Source organism: Atractosteus spatula (assembly GCF_055471065.1).
Source record: "Atractosteus spatula isolate fAtrSpa1 chromosome 10 unlocalized genomic scaffold, fAtrSpa1.hap1 SUPER_10_unloc_1, whole genome shotgun sequence".
In the NCBI taxonomy this organism is placed as follows: domain Eukaryota; kingdom Metazoa; phylum Chordata; class Actinopteri; order Semionotiformes; family Lepisosteidae; genus Atractosteus; species Atractosteus spatula.
Window position 1 is genome coordinate 3,851,908 of NW_028296612.1, and position 19,775 is coordinate 3,871,682.

Here is a 19,775-nt window from a genome sequence, read left to right on the forward strand (position 1 = left end):
ATAAATGTCTTCAGCTCTCACCTCCATTGAAGATCCCACCAAAGAGAACCCAGAGCATCGTACTGGGACTCTGCAGAGAGACACAGCACAGCAAATACAGGAACAGTCGCTATAACAAGGAACACATGAAGAAGACTCACTGACTTTTAGAACAGGCCCAATCATACATCAGGCATTTCAGAAACAGCAGGGCTGTCCAGTCCTGGTTCTGGAGGGGTCAGTGTGTGTGTGTGTCTGCAGAGTCTCCAGGGGTCTTTAAAGCAGGGCTGTCCAGTCCTGGTCCTGGAGGGGTCAGTGTGTGTGTGTGTCTGCAGAGTCTCCAGGGGTCTTTAAAGCAGGGCTGTCCAGTCCTAGTCCTGGAGGGGTCAGTGTGTGTGTGTGTGTCTGCAGAGTCTCCAGGGGTCTTTAAAGCAGGGCTGTCCAGTCCTGGTCCTGGAGGGGTCAGTGTGTGTGTGTGTGTCTGCAGAGTCTCCAGGGGTCTTTAAAGCAGGGCTGTCCAGTCCTGGTCCTGGAGGGGTCAGTGTGTGTGTGTGTCTGCAGAGTCTCCAGGGGTCTTTAAAGCAGGGCTGTCCAGTCCTAGTCCTGGAGGGGTCAGTGTGTGTGTGTGTGTCTGCAGAGTCTCCAGGGGTCTTTAAAGCAGGGCTGTCCAGTCCTGGTCCTGGAGGGGTCAGTGTGTGTGTGTGTGTCTGCAGAGTCTCCAGGGGTCTTTAAAGCAGGGCTGTCCAGTCCTGGTCCTGGAGGGGTCAGTGTGTGTGTGTGTCTGCAGAGTCTCCAGGGGTCTTTAAAGCAGGGCTGTCCAGTCCTGGTCCTGGAGGGGTCAGTGTGTGTGTGTGTCTGCAGAGTCTCCAGGGGTCTTTAAAGCAGGGCTGTCCAGTCCTGGTCCTGGAGGGGTCAGTGTGTGTGTGTGTCTGCAGAGGTCTGCAGAGGGGTCTGCACACACACACTGACCCCTCCAGGACCAGGACTGGACAGCCCTGCTTTAAAGACCCCTGGAGACTCTGCAGACACACACACACACTGACCCCTCCAGGACCAGGACTGGACAGCCCTGCTTTAAAGACCCCTGGAGACTCTGCAGACACACACACACACTGACCCCTCCAGGACCAGGACTGGACAGCCCTGCTTTAAAGACCCCTGGAGACTCTGCAGACACACACACACACTGACCCCTCCAGGACCAGGACTGGACAGCCCTGCTTTAAAGACCCCTGGAGACTCTGCAGACACACACACACACTGACCCCTCCAGGACCAGGACTGGACAGCCCTGCTTTAAAGACCCCTGGAGACTCTGCAGACACACACACACACTGACCCCTCCAGGACCAGGACTGGACAGCCCTGCTTTAAAGACCCCTGGAGACTCTGCAGACACACACACACACACTGACCCCTCCAGGACTAGGACTGGACAGCCCTGCTTTAAAGACCCCTGGAGACTCTGCAGACACACACACACACTGACCCCTCCAGGACCAGGACTGGACAGCCCTGCTTTAAAGACCCCTGGAGACTCTGCAGACACACACACACACTGACCCCTCCAGGACCAGGACTGGACAGCCCTGCTTTAAAGACCCCTGGAGACTCTGCAGACACACACACACACTGACCCCTCCAGGACTAGGACTGGACAGCCCTGCTTTAAAGACCCCTGGAGACTCTGCAGACACACACACACACTGACCCCTCCAGGACCAGGACTGGACAGCCCTGCTTTAAAGACCCCTGGAGACTCTGCAGACACACACACACACACTGACCCCTCCAGGACTAGGACTGGACAGCCCTGCTTTAAAGACCCCTGGAGACTCTGCAGACACACACACACACTGACCCCTCCAGGACCAGGACTGGACAGCCCTGCTTTAAAGACCCCTGGAGACTCTGCAGACACACACACACTGACCACCTCATTCAGCTGCGTCTGGAGAGAAGCCAGGGTATTGGCTTTAACAACATGGCTCCTTACACAGAGAGGGGTGGGGGTGTGGAACAAGCGCTGCGGCGCAAGCCGATATGCTGTTGTCCCCGCCTTCCAGCTGTTTCTGAGGTGTCCCCCTACGAGAGCAGGGGTCCCTTTAAACCTCGATGACCTCAGGCCAGGGCCAAATGTCTGCACCAGCATCAGGCACATGGCAGGAGGAAGACAACGCCAGAGCCTTCCTCCTCCTCCTCGGCTGCTCTCGGTGGTGTCCGAGTCCCCCTGCCCCCCTGTTTCTGAGCTCCCTGTCGTCTCGTCCTCTGGGGCGACCCTGGGTTATTCTGGGGTGCGGGGGGGGTGTCGCTGTGGCCAGAGCTCGCCGCTGGGGGCACGTCGACCAGCCCGCTGTGTGCAAGCTTCTAGCAGTAACCAGACACAGAGCGTCCGCACCCAGGCCCCCCCGGGGTCCCCTCTGCCGGTCCCTGGCGCCGGCGGACCCCTCTCACTCTCCCAGGCCCCCCCCTGACCGGCGGGGTGAGTACCAAGCGACGACGCAAGCCGGGGGGGGGGGGTCCATCTCGGTGGACTGGCGCCTGCCCCCCTTTCAGAGATTAGATGATGATGATGATGATAACGGTACCTTACACTTCTTATAGCGCCTTTCTGCACCCTCCACTCCGAGCTCTTCCCAGGTCATGGGGATCCCCTCCAGCCCCCCCCCCCCAGTGTGCATGATGCCCCAGTCCACTCAGCACACAGCAGCTCTCAGTGGGGAGGAGAGCAGAGGGATGGAGCCAGTTCAGAGAGGGGGGTGATTAGGAGGCCATGATGGGTCAAGACCAGGAGGGGGTGTTTACCCCAGACAGATAAAAATACAGATAAAGAGACTGCAAAGGCCAGCGAGGTGGTGTACAGTCAGCGCGCAGCTTTATAAGAACAGCAGGGGGGGCGTCTGCAACATCCAGTCACCCAGAGCTCCGGCAGAGTCCGAAAACAATCAGCAACGTGCCCTCCCATGTAACACCCCCACCCCAATTCCAGGTTTTTTACCCTTAAAATAAAATCCCACTCATTCCCCCCTCCGACCTTTGACCTTTGACCCCCAGAAAAAATAACCCAGACACACACATACACAAAAAAAAAAAAGAAAGAGTCCTTCGTCCTTCGCTGTCCGCCAGCAGGGCACTCCAGGATCAGAGCCCCAGTCTGGATCTCCGTCGGGAGACTCCCCAGGAGCCAGGGGGTGAAGGGAGGAGTGTGGAGGATTGGCGGAGATCAGCACCGTCACAGAGCAACTCTCTGGGAGGAGGGGGGCGACAGATATCGGGGTCCCCACGGTGCACCAGCATGGATGCCCCCCCACCCCCTGATTTCACAGGACACACCCCCATCAGCGACACAGACAGACAGACAGACAGACAGACAGACAGACAGACAGACACACACAGGTGAGCCTGTCCAGTCCAGCTCGTTCTTCTGAGCCCGCTGAGGCAGAGAGCTGCAGGATCACAGAGTCCAGCAGGCAGGACAGTGGACAGCCAGCGGGTGGGTGGACTGAACTGGTCTCCTCTCCGGCAGGTAAAAGCTTTTATTTGTGTGTGTGTGTGCGTGTGTGTCGGGCAGTGAGATGTCGCCCTCTTGTGGCGACAGGCGGAATGGAGGAATTTTCGCCGGAGACGGGAGCGACGTCGGTCTCGCATGCCGGCGGCTGGAAGAGAAAGACGGAGAAAAAAGGTTTAAAAAAAAAAGGCCGAAAATCAACAAAAAATTATTAAAAAAAAACAGAGAGGGTGCCGACCGTTTAATTAGTCTGTCAAGGTGCAGCAGTGCAAATCAGAGATTCAGTCACGGACAGAGAAATCCAACTTTCGGGAAATGGGAATTAATTATGAAAGTAATAATTGTTAAGTATGGCTTCTCTCCAGACACAACTGGGTGAGCTCCTCCAGTCAGGACAGGAGGCTCCTCTGTACACAGAGAGGGGCGGGAGAGGGGAACAAGCCGAATGAGCTCCTCCACTCAGGACAGGAGGCTCTTCTGTACACAGAGGGGGGTGGGGGTGGGGAACAGGCTGCCCAGCCCTGTTGCTAAAGATGTGATACTGGGATGAATAAACTGCTAATGATCAATCAGGCCCGTCTTGGCCTCCTCTCATCGGCGATCAGTCCCGTCTTCGTTTTGTGTAAGGACGAGACGCTCAAACTCACAGGACGGACAGCTGCTCCCTCCCCCTCCTGGGTCACAGGGTGTCCTTCAGGGCCGTGCGGGGCTCCAGCCGGGCCAGCAGGGTCTGCTGCAGCTCTGACAGCAGCCGGTCCTTCTCCTCCGCGTCATTCAGGACTTGCTGGACCGGAACCACAGAGAGAGAGGGAAAGTTCTGAGCTCGGGACCCAGGGAGCAGGACATTCTCACCCCTGGGCAGGACACCTGTTCTCCCAGAAGAAGAAGTAATAATTGTTAAGTATGGCTTCTCTCCAGACACAGCTGGGTGAGCTCCTCCAGTCAGGACAGGAGGCTCTGCTGTACACAGAGGGGGGCGGGGGTGGGGAACAGGCTGCCCAGCCCTGTGGTTGAAGCCGATACCCTGGCTTCTCTCCAGACACAGCTGGGTGAGCTCCTCCAGTCAGGACAGGAGGCTCTGCTGTACACAGAGGGGGGTGGGGGTGGGGAACAAGCTGCCCAGCCCTGTGGTTGAAGCCGATACCCCGGCTTCTTTCCAGACACAGCTGGGTGAGCTCCTCCAGTCAGGACAGGAGGCTCTTCTGTACACAGAGGGGGGTGGGGGTGGGGAACAAGCTGCCCAGCCCTGTGGTTGAAGCCGATACCCTGGCTTCTCTCACACAGACACAGCTGGGTGAGCTCCTCCAGTCAGGACAGGAGGCTCTTCTGTACACAGAGGGGGGTGGGGGTGGGGAACAAGCTGCCCAGCCCTGTGGTTGAAGCAGATACCCTGGCTTCTCTCAGGACACAGCTGGGTGAGCTCCTCCAGTCAGGACAGGAGGCTCTACTGTACACAGAGGGGGGGTGGGGGTGGGGAACAGGCTGCCCAGCCCTGTGGTGGAAGCCGATACCCTGGCTTCTCTCCAGACACAGCTGGGTGAGCTCCTCCAGTCAGGACAGAAGGCTCTACTGTACACAGAGAGGGGTGGGGGTGGGGAACAAGCTGCCCAGCCCTGCGGTTGAAGCCGGTACCCACCAGCCTGTGTTTGGACTGTGGGAGGACACACACACCGACATGGGGGGGAACATGCAGACTCCACACAGACAGCAACGCCGGTCCAGCACTGACCTCAGGGCCACAGAGCCGAGAGGCAGCAGCGCTCAATACTGTATCACCCAGGAACAGAAGCCATCCCCATCATCATCACCCTCATCACAACACCGGAGACCTGAATGAGCTGGTCCCGGTTCTCCAGCCTCTCTCTCAGTCCCCTCGTCTCCCTCTCCTGCTCCTCCCTCTCGCACGCCCGCTGCCTCTCTCCCTCCCGGACCTCCCTCTCCTTCTCCCGGAGCTCGCGGAGAGCCTCGGCCAGTCGGGCGGACACCGCGTCCAGTGCCTGGGAGTGACCGTCACACCGCGCCTGAGAGAGAGACAGAGACGGAGAGACAGGAGAGAGACACGCAGGGGTTAATAATTCTTCATCGGGCCGGGGCAGGTAGGGCTAGAAATTTCAGCATTCCCAGAAATCCCCCCCCCCCTCAGATCCGGAGCGCGGCTGCCCACCTGCATCGCCACCTCCAGGTGGTGCAGGGCGGCCGTCAGCTGTTCGACCTCCTGCCACTGGGTGGCGCAGTGCTCCTCCCGCTCCTTCAGCGCCCGGGCCAGCTGGTCCCCCTTCTCCCGCAGCTGACTGGCCAGCTGGCTCTCCGCCCCGCCCCCCTCCACGCCCCGGCCAATCACGGACTCCGACAACGCCTGTGGGGGGGGGGGGGAGGAGACAGGGAGTGATTGACAGGTTCTGTTCTGTATTTCGTACACACACATGTACACATCCTCTCTGCAAACGGCTCTCCGTTCGCACCGGACTTTGACTGCAATGTCTCTCCAGGGGGTGTGAGTGCGTGTGTGTCCTGTGATGGACGGGTGTCCTGTCCAGGGTGTGTGAGTGTGTGTGCGTGTCCTGTGATGGACTGGTGTCCTGTCCAGGGTGTGTGAGTGTGTGTCCTGTGATGGACTGGTGTCCTGTGATGGACTGGTGTCCTGTCCAGGGTGTGTGAGTGTGTGTCCTGTGATGGACTGGTGTTCTGTCCAGGGTGTGTGTGTGTGTCCTGTGATGGACGGGTGTCCTGTCCAGGGTGTGTGAGTGTGTGTGTGTCCTGTGATGGACGGGTGTCCTGTCCAGGGTGTGTGAGTGTGTGTGTGTGTCCTGTGATGGACTGGTGTCCTGTCCAGGGTGTGTGAGTGTGTGTCCTGTGATGGACTGGTGTCCTGTCCAGGGTGTGTGAGTGTGTGTCCTGTGATGGACTGGTGTCCTGTCCAGAGTGTGTGAGTGTGTGTCCTGTGATGGACTGGTGTTCTGTCCAGGGTGTGTGAGTGTGTGTCCTGTGATGGACTGGTGTTCTGTCCAGGGTGTGTGTGTATGTCCTGTGATGGACAGGTGTCCTGTCCAGGGTGTGTGTGTATGTCCTGTGATGGACAGGTGTCCTGTCCAGGGTGTGTGTGTGTCCTGTGATGGACTGGTGTTCTGTCCAGGGTGTGTGTGTGTGTCCTGTGATGGACTGGTGTCCTGTCCAGGGTGTGTGAGTGTGTGTGTGTCCTGTGATGGACTGGTGTCCTGTCCAGGGTGTGTGAGTGTGTGTGTGTCCTGTGATGGACTGGTGTTCTGTCCAGGGTGTGTGTGTATGTCCTGTGATGGACGGGTGTCCTGTCCAGGGTGTGTGTGTGTGTCCTGTGATGGACTGGTGTCCTGTCCAGGGTGTGTGAGTGTCCTGTGATGGACTGGTGTCCTGTCCAGGGTGTGTGAGTGTGTGTGTGTCCTGTGATGGACGGGTGTCCTGTCCAGGGTGTGTGAGTGTGTGAGTGTGTGTCCTGTGATGGACTGGTGTCCTGTCCAGGGTGTGTGAGTGTGTGTGTGTCCTGTGATGGACGGGTGTCCTGTCCAGGGTGTGTGAGTGTGTGTGCGTGTCCTGTGATGGACTGGTGTCCTGTCCAGGGTGTGTGAGTGTGTGTCCTGTGATGGACTGGTGTCCTGTCCAGGGTGTGTGAGTGTGTGTCCTGTGATGGACTGGTGTTCTGTCCAGGGTGTGTGTGTGTGTCCTGTGATGGACGGGTGTCCTGTCCAGGGTGTGTGAGTGTGTGTGTGTCCTGTGATGGACGGGTGTCCTGTCCAGGGTGTGTGAGTGTGTGTGTGTGTCCTGTGATGGACTGGTGTCCTGTCCAGGGTGTGTGAGTGTGTGTCCTGTGATGGACTGGTGTCCTGTCCAGGGTGTGTGAGTGTGTGTCCTGTGATGGACTGGTGTTCTGTCCAGGATGTGTGAGTGTGTGTCCTGTGATGGACTGGTGTTCTGTCCAGGGTGTGTGTGTATGTCCTGTGATGGACAGGTGTCCTGTCCAGGGTGTGTGTGTGTCCTGTGATGGACTGGTGTCCTGTCCAGGGTGTGTGTGTGTGTCCTGTGATGGACTGGTGTCCTGTCCAGGGTGTGTGAGTGTGTGTGTGTCCTGTGATGGACTGGTGTCCTGTCCAGGGTGTGTGAGTGTGTGTGTGTCCTGTGATGGACTGGTGTCCTGTCCAGGGTGTGTGAGTGTGTGTGTGTCCTGTGATGGACTGGTGTCCTGTCCAGGGTGTGTGAGTGTGTGTGTGTCCTGTGATGGACTGGTGTCCTGTCCAGGGTGTGTGAGTGTGTGTGTGTCCTGTGATGGACTGGTGTTCTGTCCAGGGTGTGTGTGTATGTCCTGTGATGGACGGGTGTCCTGTCCAGGGTGTGTGTGTGTGTCCTGTGATGGACTGGTGTCCTGTCCAGGGTGTGTGAGTGTGTGTGTGTCCTGTGATGGACGGGTGTCCTGTCCAGGGTGTGTGAGTGTGTGAATGTGTGAGTGTGTGTCCTGTGATGGACTGGTGTCCTGTCCAGGGTGTGTGAGTGTGTGTGTGTCCTGTGATGGACTGGTGTCCTGTCCAGGGTGTGTGAGTGTGTGTGTGTCCTGTCCAGGGTGTGTGAGTGTGTGAGTGTGTGTGTGTCCTGTGATGGACTGGTGTCCTGTCCAGGGTGTGTGAGTGTGTGTGTGTCCTGTGATGGACAGGTGTCCTGTCCAGGGTGTGTGAGTGTGTGTGTGTCCTGTCCAGGGTGTGTGAGTGTGTGTCCTGTGATGGACTGGTGTCCTGTCCAGGGTGTGTGTGTGTGTGTGTGTGTGTGTGTGTCCTGTGATGGACTGGTGTCCTGTCCAGGGTGTGTGAGTGTGTGTGTGTCCTGTGATGGACTGGTGTCCTGTCCAGGGTGTGTGAGTGTGTGTGTGTCCTGTGATGGACTGGTGTCCTGTCCAGGGTGTGTGAGTGTGTGTGTGTCCTGTCCAGGGTGTGTGAGTGTGTGTGTCCTGTGATGGACGGGTGTCCTGTCCAGGGTGTGTGAGTGTGTGTGTGTCCTGTGATGGACTGGTGTCCTGTCCAGGGTGTGTGAGTGTGTGTGTGTCCTGTGATGGACTGGTGTCCTGTCCAGGGTGTGTGAATGTGTGTGTGTGTCCTGTGATGGACTGGTGTCCTGTCCAGGGTGTGTGAGTGTGTGTGTGTCCTGTGATGGACGGGTGTCCTGTCCAGGGTGTGTGAGTGTGTGTGTGTCCTGTGATGGACGGGTGTCCTGTCCAGGGTGTGTGAGTGTGTGAGTGTGTGTGCTGGATGGATCAGTACCTGCACGTCGCGGGCCGTGCTCTCCAGCGCCCCCTGCAGGTCCCCGGCGAGGCGAGTCTTCTCCAGCAGGGCGGCGCCCTGCGCGGCGTCCCGGCGCCTCCAGGCCTCCCGCTCCCTCTGCGCCGCCGCCCGCGCGTCCCGCAGCGCCCCCTCCTGGCGGCCCAGCGCCGCCCGCAGCTCCTGGCCGGGCAGGGAGACAGCCGTCACCTCTCCCCGGGGGTACGGGGGTACGGGGGTCTCGAGCGCCTCCTTACGGCCTTGAACAAGACTGGGGGGACTCCACAGTTCCTCCCAGATCTCCAGGCGCTGCCGGCTCCCCGGACACGGTTCGGAAGAGTACCCCCCCACACTTTTCCCAGTTCTGCACTTTGTCGTGCTGTTGGGGGACCAGTAGGGGTGCCCTAGAGCTCTAGACAGGACCCCCACGTTCCCCTGCAAATACCCCCCCTGCCCCCCGCGAGGTTACGACTCCCAGGTCACCCTGTGTGTGTGTGCGTGTGTGTGTCCTGTGATGGACTGGTGTCCTGTCCAGGGTGTGTGTGTGTGTGTGTGTGTCCTGTGATGGACTGGTGTCTTGTCCAGGGTGTGTGTGTGTGTGTGTCCTGTGATGGACTGGTGTCCTGTCCAGGGTGTGTGTGTGTGTCCTGTGATGGACTGGTGTCCTGTCCAGGGGGTCTGTGTGTGTGTGTGTGTGTGTGTGTGTGTGTGTGTGTGTGTCCTGTGATGGACTGGTGTCCTGTCCAGGGTGTGTGTGTGTGTGTGTGTGTCCTGTGATGGACTGGTGTCTTGTCCAGGGTGTGTGTGTGTGTGTGTCCTGTGATGGACTGGTGTCTTGTCCAGGGTGTGTGTGTGTGTGTGTCCTGTGATGGACTGGTGTCCTGTCCAGGGTGTGTGTGTGTGTGTGTGTGTGTGTGTGTGTGTGTGTGTGTGTGTGTGTTTGTGTGCGTGTCCTGTGATGGACTGGTGTCCTGTCCAGGGTGTGTGTGTGTGTGTGTGTGTGTGTGTGTGTGTGTGTGTCCTGTGATGGAGTGGTGTCCTGTCCAGGGTGTGTGTGTGTGTGTGTGTGTGTGTGTCCTGTGATGGAGTGGTGTCCTGTCCAGGGTGTGTGTGTGTGTGTGTCCTGTGATGGACTGGTGTCCTGTCCAGGGTGTGTGTGTCTGTGTCTGGGCCCGCTCAGGGTGAAAGGCGCTATACGGACCGGCCCTCACTCACGTGGATGGTGTCCTCGTTGCTCTGCAGCACGGCTGCCAGGCGGCTCAGGTCCCTGTCCTTCTCCCGGAGCGCCCTCCGCAGGGACTCCAGCTCCCGGTCCCTCTGCCGCAGCTCCGAGAACTTGGAGTCCAGGGCGCGCTGGAGACGCACGCAGACACGCAGACACGCAAACACGCCGCGCGTTACACAGACCGGACACTGATCGCACACAGCCCCTAGAGCCGATCCCAGAGAGGGGGATCGCACCAGACATTCAGCCCTAAGGGCCGATCCCAGAGAGAGAGAGAGATCGCACCAGACGGACAGCCCTAAGGGCCGATCCCAGAGAGAGAGATCGCACCAGACGGACAGCCCTAAGGGCCGATCGCAGAGGGAGAGATCACACCAGATGGACAGTCCCAGAGAGAATCACACCAGCCACACAGCCCCTAGAGCCGATCCCAGAGAGAGGGATCGCACCAGATGGACAGCCCTAAGGGCCGATCCCAGAGAGAGAGAGAGAGAGATCGCACCAGTCACTCAGCCCTAAGGGCCGATCCCAGAGAGAGAGATCGCACCAGACGCACAGCCCTAAGGGCCGATCCCAGAGAGAGAGATCGCATCAAACCCCGTCTCAGGGACACTGGGATCCCAGCACACCGTAGGGAATAACCCACCGGACGCTCACCTCGATGGCCAGCTCCCTCTCCTTCAGCCTGTCCTGCAGCCTCTCTATCAGGGCGCCCTGGAGCTCACTGGCCGACCCCAGGGTGACCTTCTTCAGCAGGCCGAGACAGTCCTGCAGAGAGACGCCCACACGGTAAGGCGAAACTGATCTGGGTACAGAGACATCCAGGAGATCTACTCAGCAAGATGTCTTGAGAAGTGCAGGTCCATTCTCAAGGACCCCAGTCATCCCAGTCGCAAATTGGTTTCCCTCCTACCGGCCGGTAAACGGTACCGAAGCATCCGGTCCAAGTCCGACAGACTCCGGAACAGCTTCCACCTCCAGGCAGTAAGACTGCTGAACAGCCAGCCTGCGGCTCCTTCAGCTCATCCCCCGTCCTGGCTACACGGACACAGCTGTCACTGTATTGGGCACAACTGCACCACTGGGACACCCTGGACTGCACACACCATGGACACATCGCAGCTGGACTCATATCGAGTTTTATTCCATTTCTATTACATCTATCATCATGTAACCTTTCCTTCGTAACCTCAATTGTGTGATTCTTGTGTTTTTGCAATTCTTGTGAGCTCGCAGAAAAGACACTTCATTGCCAGCAGCTACTGCTGCACGCTGTCTTGTGGTGCGTTTGATAAATTGACTTTGATTGATTGATTGATTGACTGAAGGAGCGAAGCCCGCCTCCCCTCCCCCCCCACCCCCGTCACTGACCTGTACGATCCTCTCCCTGCTGTGCAGACTCTGCCCCAGGCGGTGTACCAGCTGCCCCTGCCACTGGGGGGCGCTGTGCTCTCCGTTCTCGGGGGGCTCGACGGCGGGGCCGGCAGGCTGGGGGGAGACACGGGCTCGTCAGCTTTCACCCCCCATGACCGCCAATGCAGGCCACCGGCACCTTGGGGGCTCTGTGCTCGGGAACAGCGACCTCCTTTCTGAAAACCCTGAGCCCCTTCACTGATCGCCTCGTTAAAACCGTTTGAGTCAGCTACCCAGATGCGTTTGATCTCTCCCCCCGAATATCATCAGATGGGTCACTAACGAGAGGTCAATTGGGCCCGTTTAGAGGTCATCAGTCCTTCTTCCACACCCACCCACCACAAAGGGTATCAGCTTCCAACAACACGGCTGGGCAGCTTGTTCCCCACCCCCACCCCCCTCTGTGTACAGAAGAGCCTCCTGTCCTGACTGGAGGAGCTCGTCCAGCTGGGTCTGGAGAGAAGCCAGGGTATCGGCTTCAACCACAGGGCTGGGCAGCTTGTTCCCCACCCCCACCACCCTCCGTGTAAAGAAACGCCTCCTGTTCTCAGCTTTGGACGCAGTTTCCCAGTTCATCCTGCAGAACGGTTTGACTTCCTCAACGATGGCGGAGGATCTGGAGCCCTGGGAGCGAGCGCCCCCCTTCCCCCCCCCCGGCTGCAGAGCGAGCGATTTTGGGATCATCGCGTCTCGCCTGCAGGGTGAGCTCAGCGCAGCAGGTGGCTGACTGGCGGAGCTCGTGAGCAATCCCCGGAGCGAGGGAGAGGAGGGTGGGAACGCCAGCCCCCCCCCGCCCTACGGGGGAATTCTGCTCCAGCGAGATTCCAGACGGGAGACACGCCCTGCACCTGTCCGCACCCGGGGACCCGGGCGAGTCCTCAAGGCACAGAGGACAGCTCACGTCTGTAGATGAACAGATCTCACAGAGAAACCTCATCCCGGACTGGGACCCTGACTGTAGAGTCTCACCCTGCACTGGGACCCTGACTGTAGAGACTCACCCCAGACTGAGACCCTGACTGTAGAGGCTGCTCTGCACTGGGACCCCGACTGTAGAGACTCGTCCCGGACTGGGACCCTGACTGTAGAGACTCATCCCGCACTGGGACCCTGACTGTAGAGTCTCACCCCGCACTGGGACCCTGACTGTAGAGTCTCACCCCGCACTGGGACCCTGACTGTAGAGACTCATCCTGCACTGGGACCCTGACTGTAGAGTCTCACCCCGCACTGGGACCCTGACTGTAGAGTCTCACCCCGCACTGGGACCCTGACTGTAGAGACTCATCCTGCACTGGGACCCTGACTGTAGAGACTCATCCTGCACTGGGACCCTGACTGTAGAGTCTTACCCCGGACTGGTGATATTGGTGATATTCCAGTGCTTGAACACTGCTCTGCACACACTCACCACGTCTGGGCTCTGTGCCGCTCTGGTCCCGCCCCTTAGCTCCGCCTCCAGGGTCCTGATCCGGGCCTGGGCCTGATCGAGCTGCCCTCTCAGCTGCCCGACGGCGTTCTGCAAGAGCTGACGCGCCGCGGCCCTCTGCCCAGAGAGAGAGGGAGAGGGAGAGGGAGAGGGACGCGCAGGTCGATGAAGGATGAGGATGTTCACAGTGACCCTTAACCCCTGACTGAAGACCCCCTAGAGCCCCTGAAGGACTGGGGCTCTCAGAGCCTGTGACCTTTAACCCCTGACTGAAGACCCCAGAGCCCCTGAAGGACTGGGGGTCTCAGAGACTGAACTGAGCCAGTTACTGTCTTCATGAGCCCAGAGTCACAGTGACCTTTAACCCCTGACTGAAGACCCCCAGAGCCCCTGAAGGACTGGGGGGTCTCAGAGACTGAACTGAGCCAGTTACTGTCCTCATGAGCCCAGAGTCACAGTGACCTTTAACCCCTGACTGAAGACCCCCGGAGCCCCTGAAGGACTGGGGCGCTCAGAGCCTGTGACCTTTAACCCCTGACTGAAGACCCCCAGAGCCCCTGAAGTACTGGGGTCCCCTCAGCGGCTCCTCGACACATCCCCCCTCGAGTCCGGTCGTCTCCTCACCTCCCTGTGCAGAGGGATGTACTCCTCCCCCAGCTGGGTCAGGACGTCCCTCTCCTCCTCCTCCTCCTCCTCCTCCTCCTCCTCGCCGCTCGCCTCCAGTCCCTCCCCGAAGCTCAGCTTCCTCGCCAGCCCCCGCCCCCTGCTCCTGTCCCGGACGGGCAGCCTGCTCCCGGCCGGAGAGGCGACGGGCCTGGCCTGGATCCCCTTCAGCCGCCTGAGGACGTCCGTCAGCTCCGGGGCCCCGCCCCCCGGCCCGTCGAAGGGGTCGGCCCCGCCCCCCGAGAACAGCGATAGGGCGGAGGCCGAGCGGGAGGCGGGGCCGGAGGCGGGGCCGTCGAGGCCGGGCAGCGACAGGCTGGAGCTGGCCAGGGAGGAGGGGGTGGAGCCGAGGCTGAGGGCGCCGCGGCGACCGGCCGGGGGGAGGGGGGCGGGGCCCAGCCCGTCCAGGGACAGGCTGCGGGCCGCGCCGCGGGGCAGGAGGGGGCGCTGGGCCAGGCGGCGGGGGAGCCCGCAGACGGACTCGTAGTCGGAGTCGGGCACCCGGAGGGCGTCGCAGCCCCCGCAGCTCCTCCCCCCCCCCCGCCGCCAGCAGCCGCGCGGGCAGGCGGCCCCGCCCTCGGCCCACCACTCCAGCCCAGCGAAGGCCATGTCGTCCCGCAGGAGCCGCCAGTACGCCTCCCCGGGCCGCCCCCCCTCCTCCTCCTCCTCCTCCTCCTCGGCCCGGTGGCGCCGCCCGTACGCCTCGGCCAGCCGGCGGCCCAGCCGGGCCCGCTCGCCCTCCAGGCGCCGCAGCCGCTCGGCCGACAGCGCGCGCACGCGGGCGATCACGGCGTCGAAGCGGAAGACGCGCCCCAGGGCGGCCGCGCACTTGCCGCACAGGAACTCGCCCCGCCCGCCGCCCCGCGGCACGGGCCGGCCCAGCAGGTGGGTCAGCACCGCCAGCGGCTCGGGCCGCGGCCGGGCGGAGGGGGAGGGGGGGAGGGAGGAAGAGGAGGAGGGGGTGGCGGGGGGGGTGTCGGCTCGGAGGGACGGGACGCTGCCCCAGGACGCGGGGGGCCCCCCGCGGGGGGGCTGGCGCCGGCCCCCGAAGAGCCACCGCCGCTGGGTGCCCCTCAGGGGCCCCCCGCACACCCGGCACTCCTCGTTGGCCCTCGTCGTCATGGCGCCGCCGCCGCCGCCGAGCTTCTAGAACGACCTGGAAGAGGGAAGAGGGGGTGTCAGTGGGGGGGGGGGGGGGGGGTCCCCTCTAGAACGACCAGTTCTGTGATGGACTGGTGTCATGTCCAGGTGTGTGTGTGTGTGTGTGTGTGTGTGTGTGTGTGTGTCCTGTAACAGACTGGTCTACTGGACTGGGACTGGAGCTCGTATTGTAACAGACTGTTCTACTGGACTGGGACCGGAGCTCCTATTGTAACAGACTGGTCTACTGCACTGGGACTGGAGCTCCTATTGTAACAGACTGGTCTACTGGACTGGGACCGGAGCTCCTATTGTAACAGACTGTTCTACTGCACTGGGACCGGAGCTCCTATTGTAACAGACTGGTCTACTGCACTGGGACCGGAGCTCCTATTGTAACAGACTGTTCTACTGCACTGGGACTGGAGCTCCTATTGTAACAGACTGTTCTACTGCACTGGGACCGGAGCTCCTATTGTAACAGACTGTTCTACTGCACTGGGACCGGAGCTCCTATTGTAACAGACTGTTCTACTGCACTGGGACCGGAGCTCCTATTGTAACAGACTGGTCTACTGGACTGGGACCGGAGCTCCTATTGTAACAGACTGGTCTACTGGACTGGGACTGGAGCTCCTATTGTAACAGACTGGTCTACTGGACTGGGACTGGAGCTCCTATTGTAACAGACTGTTCTACTGCACTGGGACTGGAGCTCCTATTGTAACAGACTGGTCTACTGCACTGGGACTGGAGCTCCTATTGTAACAGACTGTTCTACTGCACTGGGACCGGAGCTCCTATTGTAACAGACTGGTCTACTGCACTGGGACCGGAGCTCCTATTGTAACAGACTGGTCTACTGGACTGGGACCGGAGCTCCTATTGTAACAGACTGTTCTACTGCACTGGGACCGGAGCTCCTACTGTAACAGACTGTTCTACTGGACTGGGACCGGAGCTCCTACTGTAACAGACTGTTCTACTGCACTGGGACCGGAGCTCCTATTGTAACAGACTGGTCTACTGGACTGGGACCGGAGCTCCTATTGTAACAGACTGGTCTACTGCACTGGGACTGGAGCTCCTATTGTAACAGACTGGTCTACTGCACTGGGACTGGAGCTCCTATTGTAACAGACTGTTCTACTGCACTGGGACTGGAGCTCCTATTGTAACAGACTGGTCTACTGCACTGGGACTGGAGCTCCTATTGTAACAGACTGTTCTACTGGACTGGGACTGGAGCTCCTATTGTAACAGACTGTTCTACTGCACTGGGACTGGAGCTCCTACTGTAACAGACTGTTCTACTGGACTGGGACTGGAGCTCCTACTGTAACAGACTGTTCTACTGCACTGGGACTGGAGCTCCTATTGTAACAGACTGGTCTACTGCACTGGGACTGGAGCTCCTATTGTAACAGACTGTTCTACTGGACTGGGACTGGAGCTCCTATTGTAACAGACTGGTCTACTGGACTGGGACTGGAGCTCCTATTGTAACAGGACTGTTCTACTGCACTGGGACTGGAGCTCCTATTGTAACAGACTGTTCTACTGGACTGGGACTGGAGCTCCTATTGTAACAGACTGTTCTACTGCACTGGGACTGGAGCTCCTACTGTAACAGACTGTTCTACTGCACTGGGACTGGAGCTCCTATTGTAACAGACTGGTCTACTGCACTGGGACTGGAGCTCCTATTGTAACAGGACTGTTCTACTGCACTGGGACTGGAGCTCCTATTGTAACAGACTGTTCTACTGGACTGGGACTGGAGCTCCTATTGTAACAGACTGTTCTACTGCACTGGGACTGGAGCTCCTACTGTAACAGACTGTTCTACTGCACTGGGACTGGAGCTCCTATTGTAACAGACTGGTCTACTGCACTGGGACTGGAGCTCCTATTGTAACAGACTGTTCTACTGGACTGGGACTGGAGCTCCTATTGTAACAGACTGGTCTACTGGACTGGGACTGGAGCTCCTATTGTAACAGGACTGTTCTACTGCACTGGGACTGGAGCTCCTATTGTAACAGACTGTTCTACTGCACTGGGACTGGAGCTCCTATTGTAACAGACTGGTCTACTGGACTGGGACTGGAGCTCCTATTGTAACAGACTGTTCTACTGGACTGGGACTGGAGCCCCTATTGTAACAGACTGTTCTACTGCACTGGGACTGGAGCTCCTATTGTAACAGACTGGTCTACTGCACTGGGACTGGAGCTCCTATTGTAACAGACTGTTCTACTGGACTGGGACTGGAGCTCCTATTGTAACAGACTGTTCTACTGCACTGGGACTGGAGCTCCTATTGTAACAGACTGGTCTACTGGACTGGGACTGGAGCTCCTATTGTAACAGACTGTTCTACTGGACTGGGACTGGGGCTCCTACTGTAACAGACTGTTCTACTGGACTGGGACTGGAGCTCCTACTGTAACAGACTGTTCAACTGGACTGGGATTGGAGCTCCTATTGTAACAGACTGGTCTACTGCACTGGGACTGGAGCTCCTATTGTAACAGGACTGTTCTACTGGACTGGGACTGGAGCTCCTATTGTAACAGACTGGTCTACTGGACTGGGACTGGAGCTCCTATTGTAACAGGACTGTTCTACTGCACTGGGACTGGAGCTCCTATTGTAACAGACTGTTCTACTGCACTGGGACTGGAGCTCCTACTGTAACAGACTGTTCTACTGCACTGGGACTGGAGCTCCTATTGTAACAGGACTGTTCTACTGCACTGGGACTGGAGCTCCTATTGTAACAGACTGTTCTACTGGACTGGGACTGGAGCTCCTATTGTAACAGACTGTTCTACTGCACTGGGACTGGAGCTCCTATTGTAACAGGACTGTTCTACTGGACTGGGACTGGAGCTCCTATTGTAACAGACTGTTCTACTGCACTGGGACTGGAGCTCCTATTGTAACAGACTGTTCTACTGCACTGGGACTGGAGCTCCTATTGTAACAGACTGTTCTACTGGACTGGGACTGGAGCTCCTATTGTAACAGACTGTTCTACTGCACTGGGACTGGAGCTCCTATTGTAACAGACTGGTCTACTGCACTGGGACTGGAGCTCCTATTGTAACAGACTGTTCTACTGGACTGGGACTGGAGCTCCTATTGTAACAGACTGTTCTACTGCACTGGGACTGGAGCTCCTATTGTAACAGACTGGTCTACTGGACTGGGACTGGAGCTCCTATTGTAACAGACTGTTCTACTGGACTGGGACTGGGGCTCCTACTGTAACAGACTGTTCTACTGGACTTGGACTGGAGCTCCTACTGTAACAGACTGTTCAACTGGACTGGGATTGGAGCTCCTATTGTAACAGACTGGTCTACTGCACTGGGACTGGAGCTCCTATTGTAACAGGACTGTTCTACTGGACTGGGACTGGAGCTCCTATTGTAACAGACTGGTCTACTGGACTGGGACTGGAGCTCCTATTGTAACAGGACTGTTCTACTGCACTGGGACTGGAGCTCCTATTGTAACAGACTGTTCTACTGCACTGGGACCGGAGCTCCTACTGTAACAGACTGTTCTACTGCACTGGGACTGGAGCTCCTATTGTAACAGGACTGTTCTACTGCACTGGGACTGGAGCTCCTATTGTAACAGACTGTTCTACTGGACTGGGACTGGAGCTCCTATTGTAACAGACTGTTCTACTGCACTGGGACTGGAGCTCCTATTGTAACAGACTGTTCTACTGGACTGGGACTGGAGCTCCTATTGTAACAGACTGTTCTACTGCACTGGGACTGGAGCTCCTGCTGTAACAGGACTCTTCTACAAATTTGCTAGTCATATCACCCGCTGCAAAAAAAAACAAGTTCAGCGAGGGAGACAATTTGCAATTTCAAGCGAGTCCAATTTCCACAGCGATCCCCAGTCGGCCTGAGCTGCACGACCGGAATCACCACACGCCGGGGATCACGCCGTGTGTGACGACAACCCAGCACTGAGCACAGGTACTCCAGCGATCGACGAAACGCCGAGATAAGCTCTGATTTCCCAACCGCACCGTCACCTCATCTGTAACTCAACCCCGAGCCGAGCTCGCTCTGTCCCAGCTGCGTCTCTTTCTTTACTGACCGCTGAAGCCTGTTTGCCCACAACGCCCGCTGTTTCAAAACAAGTCGCGCAAAACAAACAACATAAAATAAAAGAGCTTTTACCTGCAGCCGACGTGTCGTGTTGTCGACTCACCTCCGACGACACGCCGGCTTTTCCGCGACACCCCAAGTCCCCACGCTGGCCGGATCGGATCGGAGCGGGTCGGGTCGCTTACCTGAGTGAACGCGGAACTCTTGCAGCCCGAGTCTCTCTCTCTTTCTCTCTCTTTCTCTCTCTCTCCCTCCCTCCTGCGACAGGAGACCAGTTTTCTCTCAATCCGTCCGTCCGAGGCAACTGATCAGACACACGTCCCCCCCCCGGCTTCTGCACTCGGTTCGAACGGGTAGGTTCGGAGGTAGAGGAGGGGGGGGTGTCTCTTGAGGGGCGATTGAGAAAGACACACACACACACAGAACTCTCTCCGAGCCGTGTGTGTGTGACAGAGTGATTACTGGGAGGGAGCTGCTGACGTCACGGCTCCCTACCTGTCGGTGACGCGCCCCTCCGAGACTCCCCTCCCCTCCCCACCCCACCCACCTCAAACTCCCCTTTCTTCGCGCGTGGCGTGTCGGGACCAGCGCGGCTTCTTATGTCTCCTCTCTGTCCCTGAAGGCAGCCGAGCCGATGCGTCGAGGGGGGAGATCACGCAGGAGGATTTCTCCGCGGCGGGGTGTGCGCGGGTGTCTGCCGGCCGCTCAGTCCGGCTGTTGAACGCTGGTGTACGGAGCTGATCCCCATCACCAGCAACCGGGGTCAGAGGTCACCCTCGATCAGGGGTGTCCCACCCTGAGAGCCCTGGGCGCAGGTCATAGGTCACTCTCCATCAGGGGTGTCCCACCCTGAGAGCCCCGGCCCGGGGTCAGAGGTCACCCTCGATCAGGGGTGTCCCACCCTGAGAGCCCCAGTCTGGGTTCACTAGGGTCATAGGTCACCCTCGATCAGGGGTGTCCCACCCTGAGAGCCCCAGTCTGGGTTCACTAGGGTCATAGGTCA

The 19,775-nt window shown here is 58.7% G+C and overlaps 1 protein-coding gene across 2 annotated transcripts; it reads right to left on the reverse strand.

Annotated features, from left to right (window-relative positions):
- Window positions 1-2,828: 2,828 nt before the first annotated feature.
- LOC148813489 (uncharacterized) lies at window positions 2,829-19,215 on the reverse strand. 2 transcript variants are annotated; one of them, XM_088907954.1, is made up of 11 exons: window positions 18,958-19,215; window positions 13,455-14,649; window positions 12,813-12,947; window positions 11,360-11,476; window positions 10,646-10,756; window positions 9,979-10,116; window positions 8,767-8,946; window positions 5,652-5,843; window positions 5,317-5,508; window positions 4,135-4,271; window positions 2,829-3,635 (listed from the first exon to the last, which is right to left on the reverse strand). In XM_088907954.1, exons 2-10 carry the CDS (start codon window positions 14,613-14,615, stop codon window positions 4,167-4,169), a joined length of 2,331 nt encoding a protein of 776 aa, XP_088764080.1. In that variant the 5' UTR covers window positions 14,616-14,649; window positions 18,958-19,215; the 3' UTR covers window positions 2,829-3,635; window positions 4,135-4,166. The 2 variants fall into 2 exon arrangements, with proteins under 2 accessions (XP_088764080.1, XP_088764081.1); XM_088907955.1 differs by lacking the exon at window positions 18,958-19,215 and adding an exon at window positions 18,845-18,901.
- Between the last annotated feature and the right edge of the window lie 560 nt (window positions 19,216-19,775).

What these genes read in the sequence shown, in the direction of transcription:
- LOC148813489 (XM_088907954.1), bottom strand. Translation starts at nt 14,615, where the DNA reads ATGACGACGAGGGCCAACGAGGAGTGCCGGGTGTGCGGGGGGCCCCTG. An exon ending in ACATCCCTCTGCACAGGGAG is followed by an intron (nt 12,948 to 13,454) that starts GTGAGGAGACGA and finishes CTCTCTGGGCAG; the next exon opens with AGGGCCGCGGCGCGTCAGCT. An exon ending in ACCGGGACCAGCTCATTCAG is followed by an intron (nt 4,272 to 5,316) that starts GTCTCCGGTGTT and finishes GTTCCGGTCCAG; the next exon opens with CAAGTCCTGAATGACGCGGA.